Source organism: Thermobia domestica, chromosome 2 (assembly GCF_964235325.1).
Source record: "Thermobia domestica chromosome 2, izTheDome1.hap1.1, whole genome shotgun sequence".
NCBI classification, from domain to species: Eukaryota; Metazoa; Arthropoda; class Insecta; order Zygentoma; family Lepismatidae; genus Thermobia; species Thermobia domestica.
The window spans coordinates 124,467,113-124,487,433 of record NC_137455.1 but is presented as its reverse complement, the minus strand read 5'-3'; the positions used below and the strand labels follow the sequence as shown (position 1 = coordinate 124,487,433).

The following is a 20,321-nucleotide window of genomic DNA, read 5'->3' as shown; positions in this document are numbered from 1 at the left end:
TTGTGTACAACCATTATTCAATACATGGAAAATTAAAACATCAATACATAGAAAATTAATGTTCTTAGTTAAACGGTTACTCACTTCGATAACGTCCGAAAAATTATTTTCCTTGACGATTTCTTTTGCAAGTGTTGCAATGTTACTTGCTTCCACTGCATACACTTTCTTCGCTCCAGCTTTAGCACAAAAAAGCGATAAAATGCCTGAAAGTAAAATACAATAAAAGCCTGAATAAACGAATGATTATATATATATATATATTGAATATTAAATTAACTGTAACTTTTAACCAACATTCATCTATAATATACCCTTGGAATTCTAAAAGGATTTTCTATTTAATAATTTCGGCAGCCGATCCTATTGTCTTCGACGACTAGACAGTGATGAAGAGCTGCTTCACAAATACTTTTAAAATTTTTATTTAACTCAGTCCTGGAACATACAATGGGACCAATGTAAGATACCATCCTACGATCTATTCAACTAATTGCCTTAAATTGGATCTACCTCCGTAATTAAGAGTTTCCGGCTAAAGTCACAGATAAACTTTATCTTCTATTGAGGTCTTGAACACGTATCCAAATTCTGTTGGTTGTTATATTCAGTAGCCTCTTTAGAACCAATTCCACTGATTACCTTAAATTGGCCTCATCTACGTAATTTGGTATTTTTGACCAGAGTAGCAAATAAACTTTATTCTTCTACTGAAATTCTGCATATTTATGAACAGTTTATCGGTTTATTCCTGAAACATCCCGTATATACATGCTTCTAATCGAAGTGACGAATCGTAAAAGAAAAGGCAACTTCAAATAAATTTCTATGTACTAAATAAAGTATCCCTAACGGAAATCAGTTACTAAGATGGTATAGGCTAGGGTTAGAATTTTTATTTTGTAGCTACGCGATTCTGGATTCGAACTACAATCGAGCATCGTGACTCGAATTTTTTCACAGTGTTTCTCAATTTACCATTTAAATGATGGGAGGAAACCTTAAAATATAGGCTGTGGCCTTCCTCAAAGCTCTGCCACTCAAATGATGAGAGAAACCTTAAAACTACTGGCCCTGGCTGACATTTTTCCTTGTTCATATTAATGTTGCTGACTCTTAATGATTCCAGTATACACTGATCACCAGGGTTGGCAAAAACCATGGTTTTTATTGAAAAAAACAAAAAAACGTTTTTTTTTTTTTTGTTTAAACCAGGTTTTTTCTTCTTCTTTTGGTTTAAATAATTTGCTCTATATATTTATATCACATATGGACAGAAATAAGTTTGTTTCGCCTTGGTGTTATTATGTAACAACCGGGTTATGCTAGAAGAGGTCGCCTAAGCTTAAAGCGAAATCCAAACCGCTTCTCGGCTTACACCAGAGAGAAATTGTCCTCCATTTGAACTCGAAACCGAGACTAATTGGCCACAAATGCGATACGCCTGCCGACTCACTTACGAAGGACTCTTGATGAAAATACGTTGTACTGATCTTTACGTACTTGTTAATATAATTGTCAAGAATCATGTTAGAAGGATAAAAAGATAAGCAGTTGCACAAGTGAAACCACTGTACAGAATTATTTATGGACAATTTCAAAATATTGCAAAGTACAGAAGAACTAATTTAGTCCAAGTTAGTTCACTACGACTTTTATTAGTCCAAGTCAAAGAAATAGACTTAAATTTGCATATCAGTAAGAAAAGTGAATGAAGATACGAATAATTTGAGTCCACTTGGCTCTGACCCATTTATACATAAATAGATAGCAAAGATACTTTTGACTTCAATAAAGGCCTCTCGTGGGGTTTGTATGACCCCCCAAAAATTACGCCATTTCAATGTATTTTATCAATAGTAAACATTATTAAAATGAAACAATATTTAGAATTTTTCTTTGATTGCAATTGCATAACAATAATAACAAATTATAAAAAATCACAAAAGAAACATTCATAAACTTTTATATATATATATATATATATATATATATAAGTTGCTTTCGTAGTATAATTTCTTTGAGTAATGAATGGGGAATTTAGGTCTGAATATAATACGAATAATATACGGGAGTGAAACGTGATGACCCACAAATATGTGTTTAAGATTTTACGAACACTTACACTTTTACGAACATTTTTCGTTTTTTGGTATAAACCAGTTTTTTTCTTCTTTTTTAAACAACTGGTTTAAACCATGGTTTAAACCACCTTGATTTAACCCTCGCACTACGAAGGTATTTTTTGTAACGCGGACTACCAAGGGGGGGTATTTTGTGCCCACCTCTTAAGATTAAGTTTATCTCTCTACAGCCTTGAATAACATCTATATTTTTGGACTTACATTCGTAATACACAATTACTAAACACATAGTACATAAATACTTCATAACTGGAAAAAAACAAGCAAGAAATATGTGGCATAATAAACATTCTAAAGTAGTATATACTTATTGTATAGCTGTTTTTTGGACTGAGAGTTTTCCTCACGGTTCTACACATCACGGTCTATTTTTGGACTTACATTCGTAATACACAATTACTAAACACATAGTACATAAATACTTCATAACTTTGGAAAAAAACAAGGAAGAAATATGTGGCATAATAAACATTCAAAAGTAGTATATACTTATTGTATAGCTGTTTTTCGACTGCGTGTTTTCCTCACGGTTCTACACATCACTGTCATTAGATTGCGTGTTTTGTTCACAGTTGTTACAGATCACTGTTTTCTTACTGTGCTTTCCACAAGTGTGTCTTATACACAGACTACAAATAATTGTTGTTTTGTTGACTTTGTTGTACTTCATCTTCTTCGTAGGTGCTTCTCGAGCGCACATATGGCACCTTCCCCTACCAACACACACTTCCTTGCTTTGAGCAACTGGTGCCACCTTCCGATCTAAGATTTGCTCCATGGCAACAATTACCCTGTTCTGAAGACCTGTAGCATTATTTGATCTCTCTTCAATGGATGGCATTGTGAGTTCCTTCGCAAGCTCTTGAAGGTACAGACGTCTCTTGTTGGATTTCTTCTAATTCCAAGATGGAAAATTGAGACGAAATATAGTGAAACCATTCACTCCTGCTATATCGACCAACGTGTAGAATATGGACATAGGCCATCTTCTAGTTGAACGTTTTACTGAATATTTCCTTACCATTTGGTCAATTACATCCACACCTCCCTTCGTTTCATTGTAATAAAGATTGATCACGGATTTCTTCTTGGGATCACTAACAGAGGCAATTGTTGCATCTGAATGTTGGGTAGACAAGAAAAGAAGCACCTTTTTTGGTTTCTCGCGTGGAATGTACGACTGTAATGTTACTGGAGGATTTCCAGTAGATGGATCCGTGAAAGCAAACTTACTGGAATAGAGCTCCCTACAGGTTACTGTCTTTAATTCTTGAGGAATGTGTTTTCTATTAGACTGAAGCGTTCCCACGAGGGTTAGGCCGCGGTTGTTCCACAATTCTTCGGCCAAGTCTACTGATGTGTAGTAGCGGTCTGTTGTAACGTTCCGCCCCGAGTTGTTTATTGGAGCAACTAAGCGTTTTACAAATCTACCGAAGAATTTGATTGTTCGCAGTTCTTTCCAGCATAGGGCTCCATATTTAGAATATACCTTGTCTCTGAATCAGTAAGCATACGAATAAGAATGCCGTATTTTCCTGGTTTCTCTTTCATAAATACTTTGAAAGAACAGTTGCCCCTAAACAGAGATAACATTTCATCAATAACTGTGTGCATACCAGGAGAGAAATAATGCGGAAACGTTTCGTTCATAGCGTCGAACACTTCGCGAATAGCAGCAAATTTGTCCTTTGCTCTTCGAACCTCTCTAGTATTCCTGTCGTCAAATCGAATAATTCTGCATAGCTGCTGAAATCTGTCTCTGCTCATAGTAGCTATATAAAGAAATCTCCCAGAGGCACTAGACCACAAATCAGCTACATCAAATCGGGTATCACCATTTGCTCCCATGTGAATGAGAAGACCTATGTATGCCATTATCTCTTTTTCATTCGTTTCAGGAATGTGCAGTCTTCTTGCTTCCTCGTTTGTATGCTGTACAATTATAGTAAGAATGCGCTTTGTAAAAAAAACAATCGAAAGATTCACGAACTGTCTGCACTTTACCGTCAGTTCTTAGACCCTGACGTTCTCTCACAATATTTTGACTCACACTTCTCGTTTGGCGTGGAGGCTCAGACACGTATGTCCGGCCAGATTTAGCAATGAGTATGTCACCATGTAAACGGTCTTTTCTATACTCGTCACACAACATGTCATCTAAGTTACTGAAGCACTCAGTGTCGGAACTTTCTCCACCGATATCTTCACGATCCAGGATGAAATCTTCGTCTTCACTCACTGCTGAACCATTATCATCATATTCTGGTGCAGAAACAGATGATAGCTTCCTCAATTCTTCTTCTATTTCATGTCTCTGTAACTTTTTAGAAGCCATTTTGCCAAAAAAATCTTAGAAGCTAAATAATTACTTCTAACAACGTACAGAAACTCTCACAACAACCAACAGCGACTAAGTGAACAGTACACGCGATAAGACTGACCGCCAAATTCAGAAAAGGCGGAAAACGGCTATTTATTATACTGCCATCTGTACATGACAGTTTTAAATATGAGTCACGCCTACTACCAACGGGAGGGGGGTACTTTGTGCCCACCAACATAAAAAAAAAAACAAATTTATGAGACAAACTAACGCTCAATTTTCACCAACGCAAGCTATATGCTTTAGCTAAACATGCTCGATAATAACAATATTTGCAATTTGTGCTTATTTTTCCACAATTTTAAAGTAATAATCAAAATAGTAATTACAAGAAACATAATCTGGTGGGCACAAAATACCCCCCCGTTTGTAGTGCGAGGGTTAAACCAGTCAACCCTGCTGGTCACACAGACTGTAGTCCAAAGTTTGATAAATAAATAAATAAATAAATAAGTGATTAACAAGTAAGTTTCCATAATAAATAAGTTTAAAAAAATCTAAGTTGTCTTAACAGACTCTTCTGAAGTATTCATAATTGATTTCCAAGCTTATAGAAGTTCGGAACAATAGTAAATGGTTGAATTCTGGTCTGAAACATTTCATTACGATTTACAAATTAACAACAGGAATGAAAATTACAAAGTAGCTTTTATGTACATGGTAGTACTCCTACGCTTAACTACAAAGAAATATGTAGGTACCAGTATCTAACGCAATGGTCACCTTTCTTTTACAATACGAAACCAGTTTATGAGAGTCTTTTGAGGCCAGGTGACTAAGAGGTATGATTCCTGGTTTGCTTCCCTCAGATAGAAATTGTTAGGTAGAAAGCGTTACTCATTCATGCACACATACCAATCATTTGAAGTTATCACGTACATAGCTTGTAAAAATAAAATAACAAGAATGTGATTTAAAGGGATTTCAAGATCTAGTACAAGAAGCTACTTAGAAGAATAACGATTCGATAAACTAGAGGATAACAAAGATTTAAGAATGCAAAATTGTGTTGAAATCATGAAATATATGCTAATAAAGATAAGATCAGATCAAAAATGTCAGGTTTGTAAAATACGACATAGATCAAAGTGTGTCCTACAATAAGAATTATGACTATTTACCATTCAGTAGCTTACAGACTATCAGAAAAAAATCAAACCACTAGTTCTCTCCACCCTATCAAGTTACTATTGAAGTTATTAAGTTATTAAGTAACAATGGTGCAGTCTCACGCTAACGGATTTACACTACTACCGTTGTGGAAACAAGTGCAGACATGTTGACGTAAATCTGAAAAATGGATTGAGTCTGAATTATATCAGAAAGACCAACGGATTGTTATGCTGAAGAAAGAAATTTATCACTTTGAACGCCTCAATCGGGATAAACATTCAAGCACCACCCAAGGGTTACAAACCAACAACGAAACTGGAACAAAACATAACCTTGGTGAAACTTCCATGTTCTGTAAGAGATATCATCGATCTGTACATTCCAATAAAGTTTGCCCTGAAGAAAATGAACATGACTTCTACACATATCTGAGTTTTATTTTCCCACAGTTAAATATAAATGTTTTCCTACTTGCTAACCAGGGTTGGCAAAAACCATGGTTTTTATTAAAAAACAACAAAAAAAAGTTTTTTTTTGTTTAAACCATTTTTTTTTAAACCAGCTTTTTATGGTTTAAATAATTTGCTCTATATATTTATATTACACATGGAAATAAGTTTGTTTTGCCTTGGTCTTATTATGCAACAACCGGGTTATGCTGGAAGGGCCACATAAGCTTAAAGCGGAATCCAAACCGCTTTTCGGCTTACATTCGAGAGAAAATGCCCTCCATTTGAACTCGAAACCGGAACTAAGTGGCCACAAAAGCGATACGTCTGCCGACTCACTCACGAAGGACTCCTGATAAAAAAATACGTTATACTGATCTTTAGTACTTGTTAATATAATTGTCAAGAGTCATTTCAGAAGGACAAAAAGATAAACAGTTGCACAATTGAAGCCATTATACAGTATTACATATGGACAATTTCAAAATACTGCAAAGTACAGAAGAACTAATTTAGTCCAAGTTAGTTCACTAAGATTTTTATTAGTCCAAGTTAAAGAAACAACGACTTAATTTGCATATCAGCAAGAAAAGCGAATAAAGATACGAATAATTTGAGTCCACTTTGGCTCTGACCCATTTATACATAAATAGATACCAAACATGCTTCTGATTTCAATAAATGCCTCTCGTGGGGTTTGTATGACCCTCCCCCCAAAAAGTACGGCATTTCTATGTATTTTATCAATAGTAAACATTATTAAAACGAAACAATATTTAGAATTTTTCTTTGATTGCAATTGCATATCAATAATAAACTATAAAATTTCACAAAAGAAACATTCATAAAATAAAATTTAAAAACAAACAGAAGTTCCTTTTGAAGTATAATCTCTTTGAGTACTAAATGGAGAATTTAGGTCTGAATATAATACGAATATAATTTAGGTCTGAATATAATATACGGGAGTGAAACGTGATAATCCACAAATGTGTGTTCATCAAGATTTTACGAACACTTACACTTTTACGAACATTTCTCTTTTTTTTGGTTTAAACCAGCCAACCCTGTTGCTAACCAATGTTGATTCGCTCGAAATTTCGAGTTTCTCATGTAAGTTGGAATACAAGCGTCTGATATTGCTGTTTGTTTCCCCATGTTACTTGATTTGAATGTTTTATGACAATTTTGCAATATGCTTTCGAATATACGTATCTTTAACGTCACTTAACTATGATGCAGATCGGTATACAGTATGCTGTTTAACTATTAATGATTGGACAAAGAGTTATTTTTTCCCTTGTTTGATCAGTTTTCCGTTCAGCAATACACATTTTTTTTTTTTTTTTTTAATATTATGTCATATCCATATAACACTACAATAAAATTGAATGATATGCACACACATCACCGTCAGAGATTTTGAATTAACAACTTACAATAATCGTGTAATAGCAATATAATGTTTTAATGAATCCCATTAGGAACAAAGAAAACATTGAACTAGTCAAAAGCATATCCACATGATCTAACAATCGTACATGTACTGTTCAATGCAACGGTTAGCTCTAGCACGGCATGAGACACACTTCTTTGATTCTGCTAATAATGTTTGGAAACGGATACTCAGTTTATCTGCAGTATATAGAACATCTCTTAATGCAATATCCCCGCACGGATCTGGGCCTCCTTAGTGACAGTACAGTTTTTATTATTATTATTTTATTTGACCCCAGGGTGTCCCTCGTACTCGTTTTCCGAGGATGAGTCAACCTCCGGAAGTTACGCTCTATATGTGAAGAACACTTTCAACACCCACCAAGGATTGAACACGGGCCATGGATAGGCACCTGGGCTCTCTAAGTACTCAGCTGCAGAACAACCTATCTCAATTTATCTAGTAATTTAAAAATATTATTTTTTAAATATGTATTTTCTACCTATTAGCAGCCAATTTTCAGTTTCCTTATTCGTAAGATACACTCATGTCCAAAATGATTGTCGCATATCTATAACTGTCTTCTTGTAAGAATATAATTTGATAATGATTTTGTAGGGTACTTTTAATACTGATATTATGTGTATAATCGGGAAATGTATATTTGTGGTAAATTTCGTAGGAAAAGAATAATAAATTCGAAAATTAGAATGAGTAAAACAAAATATTGCTAAATGGACAAAAAAGTTTTATTTTTGCTTTATTGTTCTTATTTACTGCTCTTTTGAGATGAAATTTGCCACATACATGTCTTTGCCGATTATACACATACTAACATTATAAGAAATACCGGGCGAATTCGTTATCAAATTATATTCCTACAACAACATATTTATAGACATGCGACAATAATTTTGGACATGAGTGTACATATTTGGTAAATTTCCCTTATTTTCCAGGTCTGTAAAAATCCTGACAAAAGATGTTTTCGATTTCTATATATTGGCCATCTAGTTTGTGTCTGATTTATAAGAAAGTTGAATCGCTTATTTAATTGGAGATAGTGAAGTTATAGCTACCATGACTTCTCAACAGGAACAAAATACTCCTATTACCTTCAATATAAAACAAAATAAATCGGAGATGTCACTAATCATAACCAAATAAATGATCAGTAGATGGTGGGAAATTAGGTCAGTTTGTTATCCAAGACATTTCACCAACTGTCAACTTTTCCTATGCCTGGAAAACTACGAGGAAGGATTGGTCACATTCAACAACCTGGACAAAGAGGACGAACAATGTTATGTAAAATAAGAATGAGGAGAAAAAGATTAACTTCAATTACAAGAAGAGGAAAATATCAGTAATGGGCAAGCAAAAAATGAACGAGTACCACGATCGATCAGGAGAGTCTCAGAAATATTGTGAAAGACATTGCATTCATGTTTTCATAGTTACAGAAACGTGGCAAACTGCAATGCTCTTGACCTGATAAGTGTGAATAGAAATAAATAAATAATAATAAAAAAAAAGCATCAAAAGATTGCACTCTTGGTCAATAATTAGTTTTTAGATCAGCATCACAAAATTTTTGAACGATCCGTAAATCAAGTTTTCGTATTTTTTGCGGAATAAGCACACCATACTGAGTTAACTGATAGTTTGGGTTTGGCTATACTATATGTAGTTCACCACATATAAGGCGTACACGAAAATTTTTGATTGAATGAAATGTATTTTTGGGGTCAGGGACCACAAAATTTTTGAACGGCCCCTAAATCGAGTTTTCGTATTTTTTTACGGAATAAGCAAATCATACTATTTTAAGTGATAATTTTGGTTTGGCCACACTATATGTAGTTCTCCAGATATAAGACCTATAAGAAAATGTTTGCCTAAAATATATTGGATCTTTTGATCCAAAAAAGAAAAAATAAGACTACGTGATTAAATTGTAATAAACAAATAAATAAGAGTAGGATTTGTTCTAAACATCTAAAGGAGGGAGCTGTTGGGCGGAAAGTGTTAATAATTCATGCACATACCGCTAGTTCGCGGTTGGCAGGTATATAGCCTGTAAAAATAGAATAATAAGAGTGTAATTTAAATGGATTTCAAGATCTAATACAAGAAACTACTAAGAAGAAAGTGTAGTAAGAGATGTAAAATAAAGTGTGACAGAGTTTCCGTTTTATTCAAGCATTTAAAGGAGCAAAAACATACCACATTATGTTCCAACGCATTGGACTCTAAAATAAAATTTCTAGTTTAACGTTCGACGCTTATGCCCTTTAAGCTAAAGAAGACGGGTGATGAATGAAATTAATAAAGAACTGCTGGCATGAGGTTGTTGGGGGAAACGGAGAAAAACGAAAAAAAACGGACACCTTGCACCAATCCATTTCTACTACTGGAAAAGGCTTCCGGAAGAAAGTATTTGAAACTTCTTATGTCAAATTGAATAATCAAAATTGAACACTGATATTGGGAACTCACATAAGAATTGGATTCCTATCACTAAATCGATTAAATGAACCCAGTTGTTTTGAAAAACACATTGCAAGAACTGAATCACTGCATGCAAGCAATTGAATATCCAAACTAGCACTGTAATTTTTAAAATTTTTTTTATCAGATATTTTCTTCCTAGCAGTAATCAAGTGCTTTCTACAAGTACTGGAGAGGTTTGAGAAAAGCCTTCGGATCTCATCCTAAACGAAGGAAAAATCCCGCGGGAGAAAGCGGGCAATGTCTTTGGCGGCTAACGTAGGTGGGGACCGACCGACTCCCGGGATAAGGAGTCAGCTTCTATCAAGTGCCAACGGCCTTCTTGGAGGGCGGATGAGCGGGTGGAGGCCAGGGCACCTTCATGTTCTTAGGAGGGAAACTGTCCTAAAAGGCGGATGAACCACTGGATGGTCAACGGCATGGAGTTGTGGAAAGGAAATGGGAATACTACCACGTTATCTTTTTCCCAGAAGGGACGGAGGAGGAGAATAAATAAATATGACGGTTCTTCCTGAGGTAAACAATTCCGGAGGTAAAATAGTCCCCCGTTCGGGTCTCCGGGTGGGGACTACTCCGAGAAGAATCATCAGAGGAGAAAATAATAACTTTCATTTCAGCATGGAAACCTGGAACATACGAACTCTACGACGTGAGGAAAAACTTTAATTTAAAAGTGGAAATGGACAAATGTAAAGTGGACATAGTGGGATTGAGTGAAGTGAGATGGCCAGGGAAAGATGAGATAGTGTCAGGAAATTACAGAATATACTTTTCGGGTGGCGATAAGGCGGAGAATGGTGTCGCGATAGCAATGAAGAACGAAGTAGCAAGAAGTGTAACCAAAGTGGAATACTGCAGTGACCGCTTGATGTTTGTAAAACTATATGCAAAACCAGCGGATATTGTGATAATACAAGTGTATATGCCAACAACCGACCATGATGGTAATGAAGTAGAAGTAATGTATGATCAGATCAGTGATATATTGCATTAGGAAGGAAGAAGTAAAGTCAACGCCATAGTGATGGGAGACTTTAACAGCGTAGCAGCAGAAGGAGCTGCGAATAAGGTAATGGAACCATTTGGACAAGGTAGAAGAAACGAACATAGTCAAATGCTTATCGATTTCTGTAGGCAACATGATCTGGTGGTGATGAACGCGTGGTTTAAGAAAAGAAAAACCAAGCTGTACACGTGGAAAAATCCAGGAGATAAGAAACGCTACCAAATCGATTACATTCTGATGAAGCAACTTTCAGGAATAGTGTACGGGACGTAAAGACATTGCCAGGAGCGGATATTGATTCGGATCACAATCTACTGGTGGCGGAAGTGCAAACCTGGTTAAAATCGATCAAGAAAAATGGGAGGAGAAATCGAAAATGAAACTTAGAGCGACTAAGAAATATCGACGATGATGTGAAAGAAGAGATTGAAGAAAAATTCTGTGCAATGGGCGATATGGTTGACAGTATAGAGAATAGTTGGGGAAAAGTAAACAGATTCTACTTGACACACTCCACAATAACATTGGCAGGATGGAAAGAGCACCGAGAAAACCATGGATAACTGAAGCAATGCTTAAGAAAATGGAGGAACGCAGAAGGGCGAAAAACACGGACATCAATAAATACAGAAGGCTGAATAATGAATTGAGAAGAGAAACGGACAAAGCCAAAGAAATGTACATGGAGCAGATATGTGAAGAAGTAATGGAACTTCAACGGCGCGGCATATATGATCTGATGTACCAGAAAGCGCAAGAATTAGGAGGGAGAGCTAACAAAAGTATAGAACGTTCGGCATCGAAGATCAACAAGGTAATGTAACCACTGACCATCAAAGAATCCTTAGAATTTGGGAGGAATACATAAAAGATCTGTATGATCAGAAGAACAGCCCCAAAGATACTGCGATCGAAGCAGAGGAAGAGGTGGAGGATGATGAAAAAGAACCCAGTATATTGAAAAGTGAAGTAGTACAAGCAATCAAAGACATGCGAAGAAGAAAGGCCACTGGAGACGACGACATACCAGTAGATTTGCTCAAGGAATTAGGAGACAATGTAATGAAAGTGCTGACCTCATTTATTAACAAGATCTACCTGAGTGGAGAATGGCCAAAGGATTTTCTTGATGTTACAATGATTGCATTGCCAAGAAAAATCAAGCAAAGAAGTGCAGGGATCACAGAACCATTAGCCTGATTCCCCACACTGGAAAGATCATTGCACGCATACTGAACAGGCGGCTGGAAAGCAAGATAGGTGAGAGGTTAGAAGAAGATCAATTTGGATTCCGGAAAGGAAAAGGCACCAGGGATGCTATTGGATTGATGAGAATTATATCACAAAGAATTCTTGATGTAAAGGAAGAGTTCTGTGTGTGCTTCATCGACTGCGAAAAGCTTTCGACCGAGTCAATTTGACGAAACTTCTGAAAATACTTAAAGAAATCGGAGTCAACTGGAGAGATCGACGACTCATTCAAAACCTGTACATAGGGCAACGAGAGAAGATGCGCTTGAATGAAGGAGAAACCAATCGTGTGGAGATTGAACGAGGAGTCAGACAAGGATGTAGTTTGTCGCCCCAATTATTCAACATTTACAGTGAATGTTTAATGAAGGAAGCATTAATGGGAACTGGAGACTTCAAGATTGGAGGACAGATCATTAACAAGATCAGATATGCAGATGATACGGTTATAATAGCTAAAACCGAAGGAGGACTACAGATGATTGACAAAATCGTAGACACTGGAAAACTGTATGGAATGGAAATTAACATCGAAAAGTCAAAAGTCATGAGAATAACCCGTGGAAACACGCCCTTACGAATCAGAGTAGAACAAAGAGAACTTGAAGAGGTCGATAATTTCAAATATCTGGGAAGTATTTTGACAAGAGACGCTTACTGCACCAAAGAGATCAGGTCAAGAATTGCCATAGCTAAAGAAGTATTCAACAAGAAAAGATCACTCTTAACTAGCAGGCTTAATATTGGACTTAAGAAGAAGTTGGTCAAGTGCTATATATGGAGCACTGGACTCTATGGTTCTGAGACTTGGACATTACGGAAGTTAGAGAAGAAATATTTGGAGAGCTTCGAAATGTGGTGTTGGAGGAAGATGGAGAAGATAAAACGAACAGAGAGAGCAACAAAGAATATGATTTAAAACGGATAGGAGAGAACAGGACACTTCCAGCCACGATTCTTCGTACAAAGGCCAATTGGATTGGACACACCTTGAGAAGAAATTGTCTTCTTCACACCGCCATAGAAGATGGAAGGGAAGCGATGAATAGGAAAAAGAAGAATACAGCTGATGGATAATTTGAAAGATAGGAAAAAAATATTGGGAGTTAAACGAGGAAGCTGAAAATCGACAAAAGTGAAAGAAACATTTCCAGACCCAAATCTAAAATAAAATAAAAAAAAAAAATCCTCATTAGTCCCAGGACCTGCCGAAAAGCAGAATACCTAATAATAATAGTAATTAAGTAATTATCCTTTTTCTCCCACAATAAAATCACCCGTTTTACAAGTGTCCCTTTGTGCCAAGGGGTAGAGGTACATGTTTTGTTTGGCTGGAATACAGACCTTGGTAAGCAGTATTTGCTTCTATTCTAATATTGCAGGTATGTTAATGTGATAAATCACAGGAAACACTCTCCAGTGTTCACTTTGGGGGGGAAAAAAAAGTTGCTTTATATGCAAACAAAAGGAATGTTTTAAAAATTTTGATACATGAAAAATAAATATCCCCCCCCCCCATCCCCAATAAATGATTATTCTGTTACTGAAATTTTTTCATACAACTTTTAACTTTGATGCTACAGTACTTGTTTCATGGAATTAAAATAGAAAAGTACTGATATTTAATACATACACGCTTTTCTTGTATAGTGTTATTTACTATACAGACAAAACCATTACTTTTATAGAGTTCTATTTTGTTTAACTACACTAATACAAATATCATTCACTTTAGAAGTTTTACGTAACGAAAACAAGTTCTACTGATCTTTTTAGCACTAATGTACACAAATGAAATGGACTTCTAAAATAACGTCAGTACATACCTGAATTGTTGCTGAGTGATTCATATTTCTATCTTACCACATTATATGGCATATAACACAAAATTCCTAGTTATTTTCATTTCGTACTAAACCAAGTACTAATTTACTAACGTTAATTAATCAAACTAGGATTAGAATAATCTTAAAATCCGTGGCTGATGAGGACCCACGCTATGAGCTGGATATGAATCACTGTGGTTGACATATTTTCACAGCAGACGGGACACTCATTCCGCGAATATTCTATTTCACTAAAATGAAAGCAAGGGTCAAGCAAATGTTGAGTTCAACAAATAGAAGTACTAATTCAGATAAATCTTCGTTACTTTTATTTATTTAATGTTGAGAATTAATTTTCGTTTTCAACTATCAGTATCTCCTTTATGAATACGGAAGTCAGTGTCTATAAATGCTCAAAAAGGAACTTGTACGACTTATGACTTGTTAATATTACCTGTACCGGCCCCTACATCCAATACTACTTTTCCTTCAATCAAGGTTTTATTCTTAAATATCGCTTCTTCGTAAGCTTTCACTCTTGACTCGTCGCTCAGCATCAAACGATGAACCTATGATAAAAATACATAAATAAATAAATAAAGTAGAAGAAAACTTCCTCTAGTAACAACCAGCTATATGAGAAAAAAATTAAAAGGCAAGAACCATTTGCTAGTTTTTTAAATCACATTGGGTAAAAAGCAATGAAATGAATTTTCTAGTTTTACGTCTAACGGTTATACCCTTTAGGCTAAAGGAGACATAATTAATGAGTGTTTGATTATGAATAAGAATATGTTGGAAAGGAGACAAACAAGAGAAAACCCACGGACACGATACTACAAACTTGCGTGGCAGGGAATTGAACCAAGTATTCCTCGTACCAGAGGTGAGCGCTGTATCACGGAGCAGAATTTAGGTCTTGCTTACATACTGTAATATGAAATAATAATTTCAGAACTAAACTGTATCCATCTTTAATAAGATAGGTGGTATGTTTGTGCTCCTTTCAATGCTTGGGTAAAACAAACTACGTCAATGTACTTTGCGTCTCCTCCTACGATTTCTTTTAAAGAGAGGCCTTTAAAACTTCCTACATTAATACCTAAAATCAAACTTGAATACGTATGTTGTGAATTTAGACAAGAGCTACATTCTTGTCATTGAACTCTTTACCACTATTCCAGCTAGTAGATGGAATGAGAGCAAAGACTCATTGAATTTGTTCAAGTGAATGCAGTGAGTCAGATATAATCAGTTTCACAGAGCAAGAGACGAATTATTTTACACAGACAACTGAATATCAAAACTCACATTTTCTTTCTCTACATTCCAAGTTTTCAATTTCATTTTGTATAAATTTCTTTACAAATTTACTGAAGATGGATACGTTTAGTTTTCAAATTATTTTTACTTCAACTAGTTGATTGATTGGTTGTAATTTAACATCCTTTCTAGCCCCGACTCTTATGAAACAGGACTTACAGCTTAAAGTGGAACCACTATTCAGATTTGTGTTTTATTCATAACTTAAATGTATTAGGTAGAATGAAGAACGCAGTAAGTTGATACGTTTTATTATGAAAGAACTGGTGGAATAAGAATATGTTGGGAAAAGAGACAAACAAAAGAAAATCCACAGACATGACACCACATAGTCGCATGGCTGGGGATCGAACCAGTACCCCCCCCCCCCCATATCAGAGGTGAGCGAGCATCTGAATGACGAATTGCAAGTAGAATGGGGGTCACTGTTACAACTATGTGTGTCATCAGTAGAAGATGAACAATCTCTCTTTAATCACTCAAGCGGTTGTGACGTGTTGACACATCATGCAGTACAAAGCACACAGTGGATTTGGCATGTGTGAAAATCATGATGTAGCACAGTTCTGATTTAACATTTGACAATATTTAACAAATAAACCGAAGAAATATGGCAGTACTAAGGTAAGTCTATTGTTCTATATTACGAAATACCCTATAGTAATTAATTAAGTTAAAACTTCCTTCAAAAATAACATCATTGAAAATATGCAGACTACCTTGGTGAAACTACGAAATAACACAAACAGCAGTGACTATTCGTTCCCAAACGCCTAACACACGTGATTGATATGCACGCAGTCCCTTTTGATCCCCGATCAACACATCAAGATTTGGATAAAAATCCGGATAGTGGTTCAGATCCTACTTTCAGAGTAGAGAGTTCCGTCGCACTTAGTTTTGGTGATAAAGAAGTAACCTTAGTCTCATATTAATCAATTAACCAATCAATCAATCACTAGAGGCAACAAACTAATTATTTGTACAGGTAACGATAAGCATAAGGGTTTCAACATGACACAGGAAAACTACAAAAACAAAGATTAACAATAGATACTAACGAGGTGAGTAACATGCGATCACGACGAAATGAATAATTCAGGAGAAGCAACAGTTTGTAATAATTAAAAACAAAACTTACATCTAAATCTTCGTAGCTACTGAAATATTTTTCACTTATATCTTCTTCCATCTTTCCACAGGAAAAAGAATCACATCAGCAAACTGAAAGGAAATGATATGTTAACTCTCGATTCAAAGAACAAAATTAATTTTATACATAATATTTTGAATTCCAGATTCTCATTTAAGTTGTCATATCCTACTCCTCATATTTTATTGTGTATGACAACTGAAAACATGTTAATCATTCGAAGTGAAATTGCTTCCTATATTCAAACTAAACATCGAAATATGCACCAATAATTTAGAAACATATTATACATTAAGCATATTCCAAAGGTATTAGTTGTTCTTGTCACAATGACGCAGTTAGATTATCCTCTAATTATATTAATAGAATGTTTTAATATCGTTATGAATAATTTGTATTTCAGAGTTGGCTGTTTGAAAAAAAAAGTTGAAGAGCGATAGGGAGAAAAATAAAGGGAGAGAGAGAGAGAGAGGAGGGAGGGTCACAAAAAGCTAGAATGACTTCCAGACGCAAAGTCAAAAAATCTACATTCTTACAAATTCTCTTAGGTCTGACCCATTTTCTCCACATTTTTGGCACAGACAAGGTTGGAAATCGAACAATATTACTAAATACATACCATAATTTGGTTGACTTGTTTTGATTGTTTACGAAGTCCCTTTCACTCAAGTGCACAGTGCGCACAAGGATTTATACATGCATAAACTTTGGATCTTACTTTTCGAGACAGATCTTATGATTTTCATAAAACGCATTTCTACATCATATTTTTCTTCATACTAAAAGTTTTTTTTTTTTTCTATTTGGTCTAGGAATTAATTCGTGCGGGTGGACAAGAGATGGCGCAACGAACGGAGCGTCCCACAGTTCCGTGTATCCACACATGTGTTGCAAACCCCTGTCATCGCGTATCGTTCGTAGTATAGGGCAGTGGATTAAAGCGTCAACAACACCAGTTTGTAGTTAAGTGAACATGGCGCAATTTGTGCCTGATAAAGTGTTTTTGCGGGGTGTCCTGCTGCATTACTTTAACATGCAGAAAAGTGCGACTGAAAGTCATCGTATTTTGGTGGAAGTGTATGGTGACCATGCTCTAGCTGAGCGAACGTGTCAGAAGTGGTTTGCACGGTTTAGAAGTGGTGATTTCGGCTTGGCAGACCAAGAGCGAGCTGGACAGCCAAAAAAATTTCAAGAGGAAGAATTGATAGCATTGCTCGAGCAGGATTCATGTCAAACGCAGGAACAACTTGCAGCAGCATTAGGCGTTGATCAAACAACAGTCTCCAAACGCTTGAAAGCCATGGGAATGATTCAAAAGATGTCACATTGGGTTCCACATGAATTGAAAGACAGAGACGTTGAAAGACGAAAAACCATTTGCGAATTGCTGCTTCAACGACAGCGCAGAAAGGGGTTTCTGCATCGAATTATTACGGGTGATGAGAAGTGGATCCATTACGAGAACCCTAAACGAAAAAAGGCCTGGGTGAAACCAGGTGAACCAGGTCCATCACAACCAAAACGAGATATTCACTGTGCAAAGGTTATGCTATGCATATGGTGGGATATGAAAGGTGTGGTGTACTATGAGCTGCTGCAACCGGGTGAAACTATGAATGGAGAACGTTATCGACGACAATTAATGCGTTTGAAGCAAGCTCTGGCCAGAACACGACCAGAATGGGAGAACAGACATGATAAACTTATTGTTCAACATGATAACGCTCGCCCACATGTCGCAAAACCGGTCAAAACCTATTTAGAAAATGTCGGATGGGAAGTTTTACCCCACCCGCCGTATTCACCAGACGTTGCTCCTTCGGACTACTACTTGTTCGATTGCATGAACAACGATTTGATTGGACAGCGGTTTACTTCTTCAGAAGATATCGAAACATGGGTCTCTGATTGGATCGCTTCCAAGGATGAGGACTTCTTTCGCCACGGAATCCGTACATTGCCTGACAGATGGGCGAAAGTGGTGGCTAGCGATGGACAATATTTTTCTTAAGGTATTTATGTATTTTGTGTTTATACTAAAGCTTCAATGTGTGCGTACCAACCGCACGAATTAATTCCTAGACCAAATACTTTATTTATTCTTTAATGATATTTTACGGTTTTCAAAATAATAAGCTACATTTTAAATGTTTACATATATGCGCACGAGATACAGAGTAGTACCTATTATTAGTAGTTAAGGAACCATGGAATATCAGCTCATTTGCCTAAATTTTTTATAAAGCATAATATAAAATCCTCTGGAATTTCTCATCCCCGCCAACTTCACTGGATAAGCGAATACTTGACACGGAATGTCCCTTTTTTAATATATCGCATTGTACACACTTTTCAAATACCGAATGAAATACATATATTTTGTCTTTTTAAACGGTACACTGAATTTTCAGCTCCTATGCTTCATAACATCTTTCTGAACTGAATTTTAAGTTCCTATGCTCCACAGTATCCTTCTGATTCAAATACTAGGATGAGATAAGAATTTAGGTTAGTTAAATGCAGACTGATGTACGGACAGGACATTAATTTTCAAACTGTATTATAGTTCATTAATACAATACTTTGCTTCTTGAACTGTATTTCACATGCCAAAGAAATTAACGCTTACAAATATATACCAGTGTGTTAATACACTATAATTAGCTCTAAAAATCCTGCTAATAATGAGAGACTTCCACCCCATCGTAATATTTGGTTCTGGAAGCCTTTCAATAAATTATATAGGGTGTTTCACAAAAATGGTCTAGTATTTCTAAATCACAAACGGCTGGAGATAAAAGGATGACATAAGAAGTAAGTTTAAAAAAATGTCAGACGGCACATCGAATTGAATGATCTATTGTTCCACAAGGCTACCCTATCATAGGTCTCTGAGGGTTTCATGAGGAACTTGAAAATTTAATAGCAAAGATATGTTTTTTTTTTTTTTTTTTTTTCAGCGTTGAAAACATCATGCAAAAACTAACTTTGTAGAAGAAAGTTCTTCATGCATGGCACCGTTTTCGAAATGTCCACCATTTAATTATGAATTTTTGCGTATTAAATTTTAAAGTCCAATGAATATTAATCTTAACAGCTGAGAATAAATGGATGAAACAAAAAGTTATATAGGAAAATATCAGATAGTGCATAAAATGGAGTCCTCTGCTTGTCCCACAGGGTTCCGGGTATTACCTAAAAATTTTAAATAGTAAGGAGTACGTAATTTTTTTCATGTAATTGAAAAGAACATGGAAAAATACACATGTTTCGTAGGAAAAAGTTTTTCGTGTGGTTCACAGTTTACAAAATGGCTTCCACAGTGTTTTATCTGACCGTGCAAAAATTTATGAAGTAATGATAATTTCATAACCGATGAACTACATGAAAAAGTTCTACAGAAGTTGTTTGTTTAATCGTGATATTTTTTATGAAAAAAATGCATAAGCTACCTTAAAAAAAAACTAAAAGTGCCCCGTTCCTCGCACCCAGACTAGACAGTATGCAACCCGCGACATAGTAGAGTAGTGTGGGTTATCTGACTTAAAGGGCTTCTGAATACTCTGTACTTTTCGAACCTCCAAAACGCAAACTCCCACCCCGATTCTCCCTTAAGCCGAAAAAAAAAAAAAAAAAAAGGATTCGTATGCTATTAGATCTAGTGACATATCTGTGTACACAATATGATGGCTCCTTTCTATGCGAAAATCTGATATCAGATACA

The 20,321-nt window shown here is 35.8% G+C and overlaps 1 protein-coding gene across 3 annotated transcripts in view; it reads right to left on the bottom strand.

The window, feature by feature from the left end:
• Art8 (Arginine methyltransferase 8) overlaps window positions 1-20,321 on the bottom strand; it is a 52,033-nt gene that overhangs the window by 17,671 nt on the left and 14,041 nt on the right. For all 3 annotated transcript variants that reach the window (XM_081745748.1, XM_081745752.1, XM_081745744.1), the window contains exons 2-4: window positions 16,586-16,668; window positions 14,576-14,690; window positions 85-206 (exon numbers count right to left, since the gene is read on the bottom strand). In XM_081745748.1, coding sequence (XP_081601874.1) covers window positions 85-206; window positions 14,576-14,690; window positions 16,586-16,636 — 288 coding nt within the window. In that variant the 5' untranslated portion in view covers window positions 16,637-16,668. The remainder of the gene's footprint in view (window positions 1-84; window positions 207-14,575; window positions 14,691-16,585; window positions 16,669-20,321) is intronic.